Raw genomic sequence first — 14,683 nt, forward strand, 5'->3', positions numbered from 1 at the left:
TTGTATTGCGCTCTCTCGGTCGACGCCGTTTCTTGCCGCGGCTCCTGACCCCCCCCCCTCTTCCCGTTATTCTCCCCGCCCCCCTCGCAGGTGACAGGCTGTGGTGGGCAGATCGGGCGTCCGAGCAGCTGGGGACCTGCGCGCGTGACGGCTCCGATGTCCGCGTGCTCAGGAACAGCACCACGCTGGTGATGCACATGAAGGTGTATGACGAAGAGATTCAGCACGGTGAGGCTTGGGGGGGACGGGGGGGAGGGAGGGGAGGAGGGAGGGGAGGAGGAGGGAGGTCCCACGCCTTTGTCCTGGGCCAGGGTTTAGATGCTCGTTGCGATGAGCGCTTTGAATCCAAAGCAAATTTTATGCTCCAAATTTAGTTTGCAAAGAAATGTACAGCACAGGAACAGGCCCTTCGGCCCTCCAAGCCCGTGCCGACCCTGCTGCCCGACTAAACTACAATCTTCTACACTTCCTGGGTCCGTGTCCCTCTATTCCCATCCTATTCATGTATTTGTCAAGATGCCCCTTAAACGTCACTATCGTCCCTGCTTCCACCACCTCCTCCGGTAGCGGGTTCCAGGCACCCACTACCCTCTGTGTAAAAAAATTTGCCTCGTACATCTCCTCTAAACCTCGCCCTCGCACCTTAAACCTATGCCCCCTAGTAATTGACCCCTCTACCCTGGGGAAAAGCCTCTGACTATCCACTCTGTCTATGCCCCTCATAATTTTGTAGACCTCTATCAGGTCTCCCCTCAACCTCCTTCGTTCCAGTGAGAACAAACCGAGTTTATTCAACCGCTCCTCATAGCTTATGCCCTCCACACCAGGCAACATCCTGGTCAATCTCTTCTGCACCCTCTCTAAAGCCTCCACCTCCTTCTGGTAGTGTGGCGACCAGAATTGAACACCATACTCCAAGTGTGGACTAACTGAGGTTCGACACAGCTGCAACCTGACTTGCCAATTCTTATGGTAGTGTGGCGACCAGAATTGAACATTCGTACAAACACACACACAGCAAGAATGTTTTATCAATTACGAACACAGCTACAGTAATCTACGAATCACCCTGAATGAATTCCCCTTAACTGTTCCAATTCAAGAACAAAATAAAACCGGAAACCCCTTTTCAAAGGTGTGGCCCGGGGGCACAGGGCATTCTTACTGGTATCAGACTTGTTATTGATACTCTGTACTCCTTTTCAAACGGCAGGTTTGAATTCCTCCAGAAAGCAATTATCACTTTTAAGTTATCAAGTCGTCAGGAGACACCTTTTAAGATGAAGATCGAGAGAGGCGTTTCCTTCCGCCCGTGCGGTTCAAACCCAGTCCAAAACTCAAAGTAAAGAATCACAGAGCCACAGCCCAGCTCCACCCACACAATGACATCACCGAAGCCATGTGATCAGACAAAGACATAAAAGGGACACTCCCATGACAGTATTGATCCGACTCCCCCCCCCCCCCCCAATTTGGAAAGTTCTTGTTGAATCTGCCTCCTCGTTCTCAGGCCACCCCTGCTCTCGATCGCGGCCAATTGAAGCCACACTTCACGCTCTCTCTCCCCCGCGCTCTCTCTCTCCCCCGCGCTCTCTCTCTCCCCCGCGCTCTCTCTCTCCCCCGCGCTCTCTCTCTCCCCCGCGCTCTCTCTCTCCCCCGCGCTCTCTCTCTCCCCCGCGCTCTCTCTCTCCCCCGCGCTCTCTCTCTCCCCCGCGCTCTCTCTCTCCCCCGCGCTCTCTCTCTCCCCCGCGCTCTCTCTCTCCCCCGCGCTCTCTCTCTCTCTCTCTCTCTCACCCCCAAATGCTCTCTCTCTCTCTCTCTCTCCCCCAAGCGTGCGCTCTCTCTCTCGCCCCCAGGCGCTCTCTCTCTCGCCCCCAAGCGCTCTCTCTCTCTCTCTCTCTTTCTCTCTCTCACCCCCAAATGCTCTCTCTCTCTCTCTCTCTCTCGCCCCAAGCGCTCTCTCTCTCTCTCTCTCTCTCCCCCAAGCGCTCTCTCTCTCTCTCTCTCCCAGACGGGGTGGGGGAGAGGGAGACGGGGTGGGGGAGAGGGAGACGGGGTGGGGGAGAGAGAGACGGGGTGGGGGAGAGAGAGACGGGGTGGGGGAGAGAGAGACGGGGTGGGGGAGAGAGAGACGGGGTGGGGGAGAGAGAGACGGGGTGGGGGAGAGAGAGACGGGGTGGGGGAGAGAGAGACGGGGTGGGGGAGAGAGAGACGGGGTGGGGAAGAGAGAGACGGGGTGGGGGAGAGAGAGAGACGGGGTGGGGGAGAGAGAGACTGGGTGGGGGAGAGAGAGACGGGGTGGGGGAGAGAGAGACGGGGTGGGGGAGAGAGAGACGGGGTGGGGGAGAGAGACTGGGTGGGGGAGGGGGAGAGAGTGTAGGAGGGGGAGAGAGTGTAGGAGGGGGAGAGAGTGTAGGAGGGAGAGAGAGTGTAGGAGGGAGAGAGAGTGTAGGAGGGAGAGAGAGAGAGGGAGAGAGAGCGAGAGACGGGGAGAGAGAGAGAGAGAGAGAGAGAGAGACGGGGTGGGGGAGAGAGAGGGGGTGGGGGAGAGAGAGACTGGGTGGGGGAGAGAGAGAGTGGGAGGGAGAGAGAGAGACTGGGTGGGAGAGAGAGACGGTGTGGGGGGGAGAGAGAGAGACGGTGTGGGGGGGAGAGAGAGAGACGGTGTGGGGGGGAGAGAGAGAGAGAGTGGGAGTGAGAGAGAGAGCGAGAGAGAGAGACGGGGATGGAGAGAGCGAGAGAGAGAGACGGGGAGGGAGAGAGCGAGAGAGAGAGACAGGGTGGGGGAGAGAGAGACGGGGTGGGGGAGAGAGAGACGGGGTGGGGGGAGAGAGAGACGGGGTGGGGGAGAGAGAGACGGGGTGGGGGAGAGAGAGACGGGGTGGGGGAGAGAGAGACGGGGTGGGGGAGAGAGAGACGGGGTGGGGGAGAGAGAGACTGGGTGGGGGAGAGAGAGACGGGGTGGGGGAGAGAGAGACGGGGTGGGGGAGAGAGACTGGGTGGGGGAGGGGGAGAGAGTGTAGGAGGGAGAGAGAGTGTAGGAGGGAGAGGGAGAGAGAGCGAGAGACGGGGAGAGAGAGAGAGAGAGAGAGAGAGACGGGGTGGGGGGAGAGAGGGGGGTGGGGGAGAGAGAGACGGGGTGGGGGAGAGAGAGTGGGAGGGAGAGAGAGAGACTGGGTGGGAGAGAGAGACGGTGTGGGGGGGGAGAGAGAGAGACGGTGTGGGGGGGAGAGAGAGAGACGGTGTGGGGGGGAGAGAGAGAGAGAGTGGGAGTGAGAGAGAGAGAGAGAGAGACGGGGATGGAGAGAGCGAGAGAGAGAGACGGGGAGGGAGAGAGCGAGAGAGAGAGACAGGGTGGGGGAGAGAGAGAGAGAGACAGGGTGGGGGAAGAGAGAGACGGGGTGGGGGAGAGAGAGACGGGGTGGGGGAGAGAGAGACGGTGTGGGAGAGAGAGACGGTGGGGGGGAGAGAGCGAGAGAGGGAGACGGGGTGGGGGAGAGAGAGACGGGGTGGGGGAGAGAGAGACGGGGTGGGGGAGAGAGACTGGGTGGGGGAGAGAGAGAGTGGGAGGGAGAGAGAGGGAGACAGAGAGAGATGGGGTGTGGGAGAGAGACGTGGTGGTGGGGAGAGAGACGTGGTGGGGAGAGAGACGTGGTGGGGAGAGAGAGAGTGGGAGGGAGAGAGAGAGAGAGCGCTTGGGGGCGAGAGAGAGAGCGCCTGGGGGCGAGAGAGAGAGAGAGAGAGACGGGGTGGGGGAGAGAGAGAGTGGGAGGGAGAGAGAGTGAGTGGGAGGGAGAGAGAGTGAGTGGGAGGGAGAGAGAGTGAGTGGGAGGGAGAGAGAGTGAGTGAGTGGGAGGGAGAGAGAGTGAGTGGGAGGGAGAGAGAGTGAGTGGGAGGGAGAGAGAGTGAGTGGGAGGGAGAGAGACGTGAGTGGGAGGGAGAGAGAGTGAGTGGGAGGGAGAGAGAGTGAGTGGGAGGGAGAGAGAGTGAGTGGGAGGGAGAGAGAGTGAGTGGGAGGGAGAGAGAGTGAGTGGGAGGGAGAGAGAGTGAGTGGGAGGGAGAGAGAGTGAGTGGGAGGGAGAGAGAGTGAGTGGGAGGGAGAGAGAGTGAGTGGGAGGGAGAGAGAGAGAGTGGGAGGGAGAGAGAGAGAGTGGGAGGGAGAGAGAGAGAGTGGGAGGGAGAGAGAGAGAGTGGGAGGGAGAGAGAGAGAGTGGGAGGGAGAGAGAGAGAGTGGGAGGGAGAGAGAGAGAGTGGGAGGGAGAGAGAGAGAGTGGGAGGGAGAGAGAGAGAGTGGGAGGGAGAGAGAGAGAGTGGGAGGGAGAGAGAGACGGGGTGTGGGAGAGAGAGACTGGGTGGGGGAGAGAGAGAGTGGGTGGGAGGGAGAGAGAGAGAGTGGGAGGGAGAGAGAGAGAGTGGGAGGGAGAGAGAGAGAGTGGGAGGGAGAGAGAGAGAGTGGGAGGGAGAGAGAGAGAGTGGGAGGGAGAGAGAGAGAGTGGGAGGGAGAGAGAGAGAGTGGGAGGGAGAGAGAGAGAGTGGGAGGGAGAGAGAGAGAGTGGGAGGGAGAGAGAGAGAGTGGGAGGGAGAGAGAGAGAGTGGGAGGGAGAGAGAGAGAGTGGGAGGGAGAGAGAGAGAGTGGGAGGGAGAGAGAGAGAGTGGGAGGGAGAGAGAGAGAGTGGGAGGGAGAGAGAGAGAGTGGGAGGGAGAGAGAGAGAGTGGGAGGGAGAGAGAGAGAGTGGGAGGGAGAGAGAGAGAGTGGGAGGGAGAGAGAGAGAGTGGGAGGGAGAGAGAGAGAGTGGGAGGGAGAGAGAGAGAGTGTGTGTGTGGAGATTGTGTGGGGAGAGAGAGAGAGTGGGAGGGAGAGAGAGAGAGTGGGAGGGAGAGAGAGAGAGTGGGAGGGAGAGAGAGAGAGTGGGAGGGAGAGAGAGAGAGTGGGAGGGAGAGAGAGAGAGTGGGAGGGAGAGAGAGAGAGTGGGAGGGAGAGAGAGAGAGTGGGAGGGAGAGAGAGAGAGTGGGAGGGAGAGAGAGAGAGTGGGAGGGAGAGAGAGAGAGTGGGAGGGAGAGAGAGAGAGTGGGAGGGAGAGAGAGAGAGTGGAGGGAGAGAGAGAGAGTGGGAGGGAGAGAGAGAGAGTGGGAGGGAGAGAGAGAGAGTGGGAGGGAGAGAGAGAGAGAGAGAGGGAGAGAGAGCGAGAGACGGGGAGAGAGAGACGGGGTGGGGGGGAGAGAGAGAGAGAGAGTGGGAGTGAGAGAGAGAGAGAGACGGGGAGGGAGAGAGAGAGAGAGAGACAGGGTGGGGGAGAGAGAGACAGGGTGGGGGAGAGAGAGACAGGGTGGGGGAGAGAGAGAGTGGGAGGGAGAGAGAGAGACATGGTGGGGGAGAGAGTGGGAGGGAGAGAGAGAGAGTGGGAGGGAGAGAGAGAGAGTGGGAGGGAGAGAGAGAGAGTGGGAGGGAGAGAGAGAGAGTGGAGGGAGAGAGAGAGAGTGGGAGGGAGAGAGAGAGAGTGGGAGGGAGAGAGAGAGAGTGGGAGGGAGAGAGAGAGAGTGGGAGGGAGAGAGAGAGAGTGGGAGGGAGAGAGAGAGAGTGGGAGGGAGAGAGAGAGAGTGGGAGGGAGAGAGAGAGAGTGGGAGGGAGAGAGAGAGAGTGGGAGGGAGAGAGAGAGTGGGAGGGAGAGAGAGAGAGTGGGAGGGAGAGAGAGAGAGTGGGAGGGAGAGAGAGAGAGTGGGAGGGAGAGAGAGAGAGTGGGAGAGAGAGAGAGTGGGAGGGAGAGAGAGATGGGTTGGGGGGGGAGAGAGAGAGACTGGGGAGACGGGAGAGAGAGAGCGAGAGACGGGGAGAGAGAGAGACGTGGGAGACGGGAGAGAGAGAGAGAGAGACGGGGAGAGAGAGAGCGAGAGACGGGGAGAGAGAGAGCGAGAGACGGGGAGAGAGAGAGCGAGAGACGGGGAGAGAGAGAGCGAGAGACGGGGAGAGAGCGAGCGAGAGACGGGGAGAGAGCGAGCGAGAGACGGGGAGAGAGCGAGCGAGAGACGGGGAGAGAGCGAGCGAGAGACGGGGAGAGAGCGAGCGAGAGACGGGGAGAGAGCGAGCGAGAGACGGGGAGAGAGCGAGCGAGAGACGGGGAGAGAGAGAGCGAGAGACGGGGAGAGAGCGAGCGAGAGACGGGGAGAGAGAGAGCGAGAGACGGGGAGAGAGAGAGCGAGAGACGGGGAGAGAGAGAGCGAGAGACGGGGAGAGAGAGAGCGAGAGACGGGGAGAGAGAGAGCGAGAGACGGGGAGAGAGAGAGCGAGAGACGGGGAGAGAGAGAGCGAGAGAAGGGGAGAGAGAGCGAGAGAGACGGGAAGGAGAGAGAGAGAGACGGGGAGAGAGAGAGCGAGAGACGGGGAGAGAGAGAGCGAGAGACGGGGAGAGAGAGACGGGAAGGGAGAGAGAGAGAGACGGGGAGAGAGAGAGCGAGAGACGGGGAGAGAGAGAGCGAGAGACGGGGAGAGAGAGAGCGAGAGACTGGGAGAGAGAGAGCGAGAGACGGGGAGAGAGAGAGCGAGAGACGGGGAGAGAGAGAGCGAGAGACGGGGAGAGAGAGAGCGAGAGACGGGGAGAGAGAGAGCGAGAGACGGGGAGAGAGCGAGCGAGAGACGGGGAGAGAGCGAGCGAGAGACGGGAGAGAGCGAGCGAGAGACGGGGAGAGAGAGCGAGAGACGGGGAGAGAGAGAGCGAGAGACGGGGAGAGAGAGAGCGAGAGACGGGGAGAGAGAGAGCGAGAGACGGGGAGAGAGAGAGCGAGAGACGGGGAGAGAGAGAGCGAGAGAAGGGGAGAGAGAGCGAGAGAGACGGGAAGGGAGAGAGAGAGAGACGGGGAGAGAGAGAGCGAGAGACGGGGAGAGAGAGAGCGAGAGACGGGGAGAGAGAGACGGGAAGGGAGAGAGAGAGAGACTGGGAGAGAGGGAGCGAGAGAAGGGGAGAGAGAGCGAGAGAGACGGGAAGGGAGAGAGAGAGAGAGACGGGGAGAGAGAGAGTGAGAGACGGGAAGAGAGAGAGACGGGGAGAGAGAGACTGGGAGGGGGAGGGTGAGACGGGGAGGGAGCGAGAGACGGAGAGCGAGAGACGGGGAGAGAGAGAGCGAGAGACGGGGAGAGAGGGAGCGAGAGAAGGGGAGAGAGAGCGAGAGAGACGGGAAGGGAGAGAGAGAGAGAGATGGAGAGCGAGAGACCGGGAGGGGGAGGGTGAGACGGGGAGGGAGCGAGAGACGGAGCGCGAGAGACGGGGAGAGAGAGAGCGAGAGACGGGGAGAGAGAGGGGGGAGAGAGAGAGCGAGAGACGGGGAGAGAGAGAGCGAGAGACGGGGAGAGAGAGAGCGAGAGAAGGGGAGAGAGAGCGAGAGAGACGGGGAGAGAGAGCGAGAGAGATGGGAAGAGAGAGAGCGAGAGAGACGGGGAGAGAGAGAGCGAGAGAAGGGGAGAGAGAGCGAGAGAGACGGGGAGAGAGAGCGAGAGAGACGGGGGAGAGAGAGCGAGAGAGACGGGAAGAGAGAGAGCGAGAGAAGGGGAGAGAGAGCGAGAGAGACGGGGAGAGAGAGCGAGAGAGACGGGAAGGAGAGAGAGAGAGACGGGGAGAGAGAGTGCGAGAGACGGGGAGAGAGAGAGCGAGAGACGGGGAGAGAGAGAGCGAGAGACGGGGAGAGAGAGAGCGAGAGACGGGGAGAGAGAGAGCGAGAGACGGGGAGAGCGAGAGACGGGGAGAGCGAGAGCGAGAGACGGGGAGCGAGAGAGCGAGAGACGGGGAGAGAGAGAGCGAGAGACTGGGAGAGAGAGAGCGAGAGACGGGGAGAGAGAGAGCGAGAGAGACGGGAAGAGAGAGAGCGAGAGAGACGGGGAGAGAGAGAGCGAGAGAGACGGGGAGAGAGAGAGCGAGAGAGACGGGGAGAGAGAGAGAGAGAGACGGGGAGAGAGAGAGCGAGAGACGGGGTGAGAGAGAGCGAGAGAAGGGGAGAGAGAGCGAGAGAGACGGGGAGAGAGAGCGAGAGGGACTGGGAGAGAGAGCGAGAGAGACGGGGAGAGAGAGCGAGAGAAGGGGAGAGAGCGAGAGAAGGGGAGAGAGAGCGAGAGAAGGGGAGAGAGAGCGAGAGAAGGGGAGAGAGAGCGAGAGAGACGGGAAGGGAGAGAGAGAGAGACGGGGAGAGAGAGAGCGAGAGACGGGGAGAGAGAGAGCGAGAGACGGGGAGAGAGAGAGCGAGAGACGGGGAGAGAGAGAGCGAGAGACGGGGAGAGAGAGAGCGAGAGACGGGGAGAGAGAGAGCGAGAGACGGGGAGAGAGAGAGTGAGAGACGGGGAGAGAGAGAGCGAGAGACGGGGAGAGAGAGAGCGAGAGACGGGGAGAGAGAGAGCGAGAGACGGGGAGAGAGAGAGCGAGAGACGGGGAGAGAGAGAGCGAGAGACGGGGAGAGAGAGAGCGAGAGAGACGGGGAGAGAGAGAGCGAGAGACGGGGAGAGAGAGAGCGAGAGAAGGGGAGAGAGAGAGCGAGAGAGACGGGAAGGGAGAGAGAGAGAGTGATGGAGAGCGAGGGAGGGGGAGGGAGAGACGGGGAGGGAGAGGGAGGGAGCGAGAGACGGGGTGGAAGAGAGAGAGACGGGGAGAGAGACAGAGACAGTGAGAGAGAGAGAGAGAGAGAGACAGGGAGGGAGAGAGATTGGGAGGGAGAGAGAGAGAGAGACGGTGAGGGCGAGAGAGAGCGAGAGATGGGGTGGGAGAGAGAGAGAGCGAGAGATGGGGTGGGAGAGAGAGAGAGAGAGAGAGCGAGAGACGGGGAGAGAGAGAGAGCGAGAGACGGGGAGAGAGAGAGAGCGAGAGACGGGGAGAGATAGAGAGAGAGAGACGGGGAGAGAGAGGTAGAGACGGGGAGAGAGGGAGCGAGAGAAGGGGAGAGAGAGCGAGAGAGACGGGAAGGGAGAGAGAGAGAGAGACGGGGAGAGAGAGAGCGAGAGAGACGGGAAGGGAGAGAGAGAGAGAGATGGAGAACGAGAGACCGGGAGGGGGAGGGTGAGACGGGGAGGGAGCGAGAGACGGAGAGAGAGAGACGGGGAGAGAGAGAGAGACGGGGAGAGAGAGAGAGACAGTGAGAGAGAGAGAGAGACAGGGAGGGAGAGAGACGGGGAGAGAGAGAGAGAGACTGGGAGGGAGAGAGAGAGAGACGGTGAGGGAGAGAGAGAGACCGAGAGGGAGGGAGAGCACGAGAGACGGGGAGAGAGAGAGAGCGACCGGGAGACGGGGAGGGAGAGAGAGAGAGAGAGAGAGAGCGAGCGAGAGACGGGGAGGGAGAAAGAGAGCGAGAGACGGGGAGAGAGAGCGCGCGAGAGACAGGGAGAGAGAGCGCGAGAGAGGATGAGAGAGCGTGAGAGACAGGGAGAGAGAGCGCGAGAGAGGAGGAGCGAGCGTTACTTTCGCCTCCCAAGTCTAAACACTTCGGCTAGGCTCTCCAGGAAGCTTCACGCAGGAACCAATCGTTGACCGCTGCCAGGCAGATTACTGTCCCTGGCCAACCCACCGCCTGCCAGTTAAACAATTGATCTGACTTCCTGCAAAGCTGGTTCCTGAGATACACTCTGTGCCGTGGAGTATGGTGTCTCCCCAAACACGAAACCTGGGAACACAGTGTCCCGGCCAGCAGGCAGCTTCAACCCAGAGTCTTCTGCTCAAAGGTGCGTCCCAATTATGGGTGCGAACATAATGCATCGATGATCTGAACTCCCCTCCTTCCTCCAGGTAAGAACCCCTGCAGCAACAAAAACGGAGGCTGCTCCCAGCTCTGCCTACCCACCTCGGAGACGACTAGGGCGTGTCTGTGCACCGCGGGCTACAGCCTCAAGACCGGGCAGCAGTCCTGTGAAGGTGAGACGGCGTGCACGGTGCTCCGAGTGTGGGTCTGACCGAGGGTCACGGAGACCGGGACTGTGCACGGTGCTCCGAATGTGGGTCTAACCGAGGGACACGGAGACCGGGACTGTACACGGTGCTCCGAGTGTGGGTCTGACCGAGGGACACGGAGACGGGGACTGTGCACGGTGCTCCGAGTGTGGGTCTAACCGAGGGACACGGAGACCGGGACTGTGCACGGTGCTCCGAGTGTGGGTCTGACCGAGGGACACGGAGACCGGGACTGTGCACGGTGCTCCGAGTGTGGGTCTGACCGAGGGACACGGAGACCGGGACTGTGCACGGTGCTCCGAGTGCGGGTCTGACCGAGGGATACGGAGACCGGGACTGTGCACGGTGCTCCGAGTGTGGGTCTGACCGAGGGACATGGAGACTGGGACTGTGCACGGTGCTCCGAGTGTGGGTCTGACCGAGGGACACGGAGACCGGGACTGTGCACGGTGCTCCGAGTGTGGGTCTGACCGAGGGACATGGAGACTGGGACTGTGCACGGTGCTCCGAGTGTGTGTCTAACAGAGGGACAGGGAGACTGGGACTGTGCACGGTGCTCCGAGTGTGGGCCTTACAGAGGGACAGGGAGACTGGGACTGTGCACGGTGCTCCGAGTGTGTGTCTAACAGAGGGACAGGGAGACTGGGACTGTGCACGGTGCTCCGAGTGTGGGTCTAACAGAGGGACAGGGAGACTGGGACTGCGCACGGTGCTCCGAGTGTGGATCTAACCGAGGGAGAGGGAGACTGGGAATGTGCACAGTGCTCAGAGTGTGGGTCTAACCGAGGGACACGGAGACCGGGACTGTGCACAGTGCTCCGAGTGTGGGTCTAACCGAGGGAGAGGGAGACTGGGAATGTGCACAGTGCTCAAGAGTGTGGGTCTAACCGAGGGACACGGAGACCGGGACTGTGCACGGTGCTCCGAGCGTGGGTCTGACCGAGGGACACGGAGACCGGGACTGTGCACGGTGCTCCGAGTGTGGGTCTGACCGAGGGACACGGAGACCGGGACTGTGCACGGTGCTCCGAGTGTGGGTCTGACCGAGGGATACGGAGACCGGGACTGTGCACGGTGCTCCGAGTGTGGGTCTGACCGAGGGACACGGAGACCGGGACTGTGCACGGTGCTCCGAGTGTGGGTCTGACCGAGGGACACAGAGACCGGGACTGTGCACGGTGCTCCGAGTGTGGGTCTGACCGAGGGACACAGAGACCGGGACTGTGCACGATGCTCCGAGTGTGGGTCTAACCGAGGGACATGGAGACCGGGACTGTGCACGGTGTTCCGAGTGTGGGTCTGACCGAGGGAGACGGAGACCGGGACTGTGCACGGTGCTCCGAGTGTGGGTCTGACCGAGGGACAGGGAGACCGGGTCGGACTGTTCCTGGAAGAGCTTGCTTGTTGGGGGTGAAGTTTGTGATGTTTCCATCAATCCTTTCTCCCCCACCCTCAGGTGTCGGCTCCTTCCTGCTGTACTCGGTCCACGAGGGAATTCGAGGAATCCCCCTCGATCCCAACGACAAGTCGGACGCCCTGGTCCCCGTATCGGGCACGTCGCTCGCTGTGGGCATTGATTTTCACGCAGGTGAGCGCACGGATTTTCTGAGGAGCGGGATTCGTAACAAGTCCGTGCTTGTCCTCTATCTCTGTAACCTCCTCCAGCCCCCCTACACCCCTCCCTATCTCAGTAACCTCCTCCAGCCCCCCTACACCCCTCCCTATCTCTGTAACCTCCTCCAGCCCCCTACACCCCTCCCTATCTCTGTAACCTCCTCCAGTCCCTTACTCCCCTCCCTATCTCTGTCACGTCCTCCAGTCCCCTACACCCCTCCCTATCTCTGTCACGTCCTCCAGTCCCCTACACCCCTCCCTATCTCTGTAACCTCCTCCAGCCCCCTACACCCCTCCCTATCTCTGTAACCTCCTCCAGCCCCCTACACCCCTCCCTATCTCTGTAACCTCCTCCAGTCTCCTACACCCCTCCCTATCTCTGTAACCTTCTCCAGCCCCTACACCCCTCCCTATCTCTGTAACCTCCTCCAGCCCCTACACCCCTCCCTATCTCTGTAACCTCCTCCAGCCCCTACACCCCTCCCTATCTCTGTAACCTCCTCCAGCCCCCCTACACCCACCCTATCTCTGTAACCTCCTCCAGTCCCCTACACCCCTCCCTATCTCTGTAACCTCCTCCAGCCCCCCTACACCCCTCCCTATCTCTGTAACCTCCTCCAGTCCCCTACACCCCTCCCTATCTCTGTAACCTCCTCCAGCCCCCCTACACCCCTCCCTATCTCTGTAACCTCCTCCAGCCCGTACACCCCTCCCTATCTCTGTAACCTCCTCCAGTCCCCTACACCCCTCCCTATCTCTGTAACCTCCTCCAGCCCCTACACCCCTCCCTATCTCTGTAACCTCCTCCAGTCCCCTACACCCCTCCCTATCTCTGTAACCTCCTCCAGTCTCCTACACCCCTCCCTATCTCTGTAACCTCCTCCAGCCCCCTACTACCCTCCCTATCTCTGTAACCTCCTCCAGTCACCTACACCCTCCCTATCTCTGTAACCTCCTCCAGCCCCCTACTACCCTCCATATCTCTGTAACCTCCTCCAGTCCCCTACACCCCTCCCTATCTCGGTAACCTCCTCCAGCCCCCTACACCCCTCCCGATCTCTGTAACCTCCTCCAGTCCCTACACCCCTCCCTATCTCTGTAACCTCCTCCAGCCCCTACACCCCTCCCTATCTCTGTAACCTCCTCCAGTCCCTACACCCCTCCCTATCTCTGTAACCTCCTCCAGCCCCCTACACCCCTCCCTATCTCTGTAACCTCCTCCAGTCTCTACACCCCTCCCTATCTCTGTAACCTCCACCAGCCCCCTACACCCCCTCTCTATCTCTGTAACCTCCTCCAACCCCCTACACCCCTCCCTATCTCTGTAACCTCCTCCAGCCCCCTACACCCCTCCCTATCTCTGTAACCTCCTCCAGCCCCCTACACCCCCTCTCTATCTCTGTAACCTCCTCCAGCCCCCTACACCCCCTCCCTATCTCTGTAACCTCCACCAGCCCCTACACCCCTCCCTATCTCTGTAACCTCCTCCAGCCCCCTACACCCTCCCTATCTCTGTAACCTCCTCCAGCCCCCTACACCCCTCCCTATCTCTGTAACCTCCTCCAGCCCCCTACACCCCTCCCTATCTCTGTAACCTCCACCAGCCCCCTACACCCCTCCCTATCTCTGTAACCTCCTCCAGCCCCCTACACCCTCCCTATCTCTGTAACCTCCTCCAGCCCCCTACACCCCTCCCTATCTCTGTAACCTCCTCCAGTCCCCTACACCCCTCCCTATCTCTGTAACCTCCTCCAGCCCCCTACACCCCTCCCTATCTCTGTAACCTCCTCCTGCCCCCCTACAACCCTCCCTATCTCTGTAACCTCCTCCAGCCCCCTACACCCCTCCCTATCTCTGTAACCTCCCCCAGCCCCCTACACCCTTCCCTATCTCTGTAACCTCCTCCAGCCCCCTACACCCCTCCCTATCTCTGTAACCTCCTCCAGCCCCCTACACCCCTCCCTATCTCTGTAACCTCCTCCAGTCCCCTACACCCCTCCCTATCTCTGTAACCTCCTCCAGCCCCCTACACCCCTCCCTATCTCTGTAACCTCCTCCAGCCCCCTACACCCCTCCCTATCTCTGTAACCTCCTCCAGTCACCTACACCCTCCCTATCTCTGTAACCTCCTCCAGCCCCCTACTACCCTCCATATCTCTGTAACCTCCTCCAGTCCCCTACACCCCTCCCTATCTCGGTAACCTCCTCCAGCCCCCTACACCCCTCCCGATCTCTGTAACCTCCTCCAGTCCCTACACCCCTCCCTATCTCTGTAACCTCCTCCAGTCTCCTACACCCCTCCCTATCTCTGTAACCTCCTCCAGCCCCCTACTACCCTCCCTATCTCTGTAACCTCCTCCAGCCCCCTACACCCCTCCCAATCTCTGTAATCTCCTCCAGCCCCCTACACCCCTCCCTATCTCTGTAACCTCCTCCAGCCCCCTACTACCCTCCCTATCTCTGTAACCTCCTCCAGTCACCTACACCCTCCCTATCTCTGTAACCTCCTCCAGCCCCCTACACCCCTCCCTATCTCTGTAACCTCCTCCAGCCCCCTACTACCCTCCCTATCTCTGTAACCTCCTCCAGTCACCTACACCCTCCCTATCTCTGTAACCTCCTCCAGTCTCCTACACCCCTCCCTATCTCTGTAACCTTCTCCAGCCCCTACACCCCTCCCTATCTCTGTAACCTCCTCCAGCCCCTACACCCCTCCCTATCTCTGTAACCTCCTCCAGCCCCTACACCCCTCCCTATCTCTGTAACCTCCTCCAGCCCCCCTACACCCACCCTATCTCTGTAACCTCCTCCAGTCCCCTACACCCCTCCCTATCTCTGTAACCTCCTCCAGCCCCCCTACACCCCTCCCTATCTCTGTAACCTCCTCCAGTCCCCTACACCCCTCCCTATCTCTGTAACCTCCTCCAGCCCCCCTACACCCCTCCCTATCTCTGTAACCTCCTCCAGTCCCCCTACACCCCTCCCTATCTCTGTAACCTCCTCCAGTCTCCTACACCCCTCCCTATCTCTGTAACCTCCTCCAGCCCCCTACTACCCTCCCTATCTCTGTAACCTCCTCCAGTCACCTACACCCTCCCTATCTCTGTAACCTCCTCCAGCCCCCTACTACCCTCCATATCTCTGTAACCTCC

General features: G+C 60.7%; 1 protein-coding gene across 1 annotated transcript in view; it reads left to right on the plus strand.

The window, feature by feature from the left end:
* LOC140405327 (prolow-density lipoprotein receptor-related protein 1-like) overlaps positions 1–14,683 on the plus strand; it is an 83,419-nt gene that overhangs the window by 27,401 nt on the left and 41,335 nt on the right. The window contains exons 3-5 of the mRNA XM_072493618.1: positions 91–228; positions 9,756–9,881; positions 11,374–11,505. Coding sequence (XP_072349719.1) covers positions 91–228; positions 9,756–9,881; positions 11,374–11,505 — 396 coding nt within the window. The remainder of the gene's footprint in view (positions 1–90; positions 229–9,755; positions 9,882–11,373; positions 11,506–14,683) is intronic.

This window comes from Scyliorhinus torazame, chromosome X (assembly GCF_047496885.1).
Source record: "Scyliorhinus torazame isolate Kashiwa2021f chromosome X, sScyTor2.1, whole genome shotgun sequence".
Lineage (NCBI taxonomy): Eukaryota > Metazoa > Chordata > Chondrichthyes > Carcharhiniformes > Scyliorhinidae > Scyliorhinus > Scyliorhinus torazame.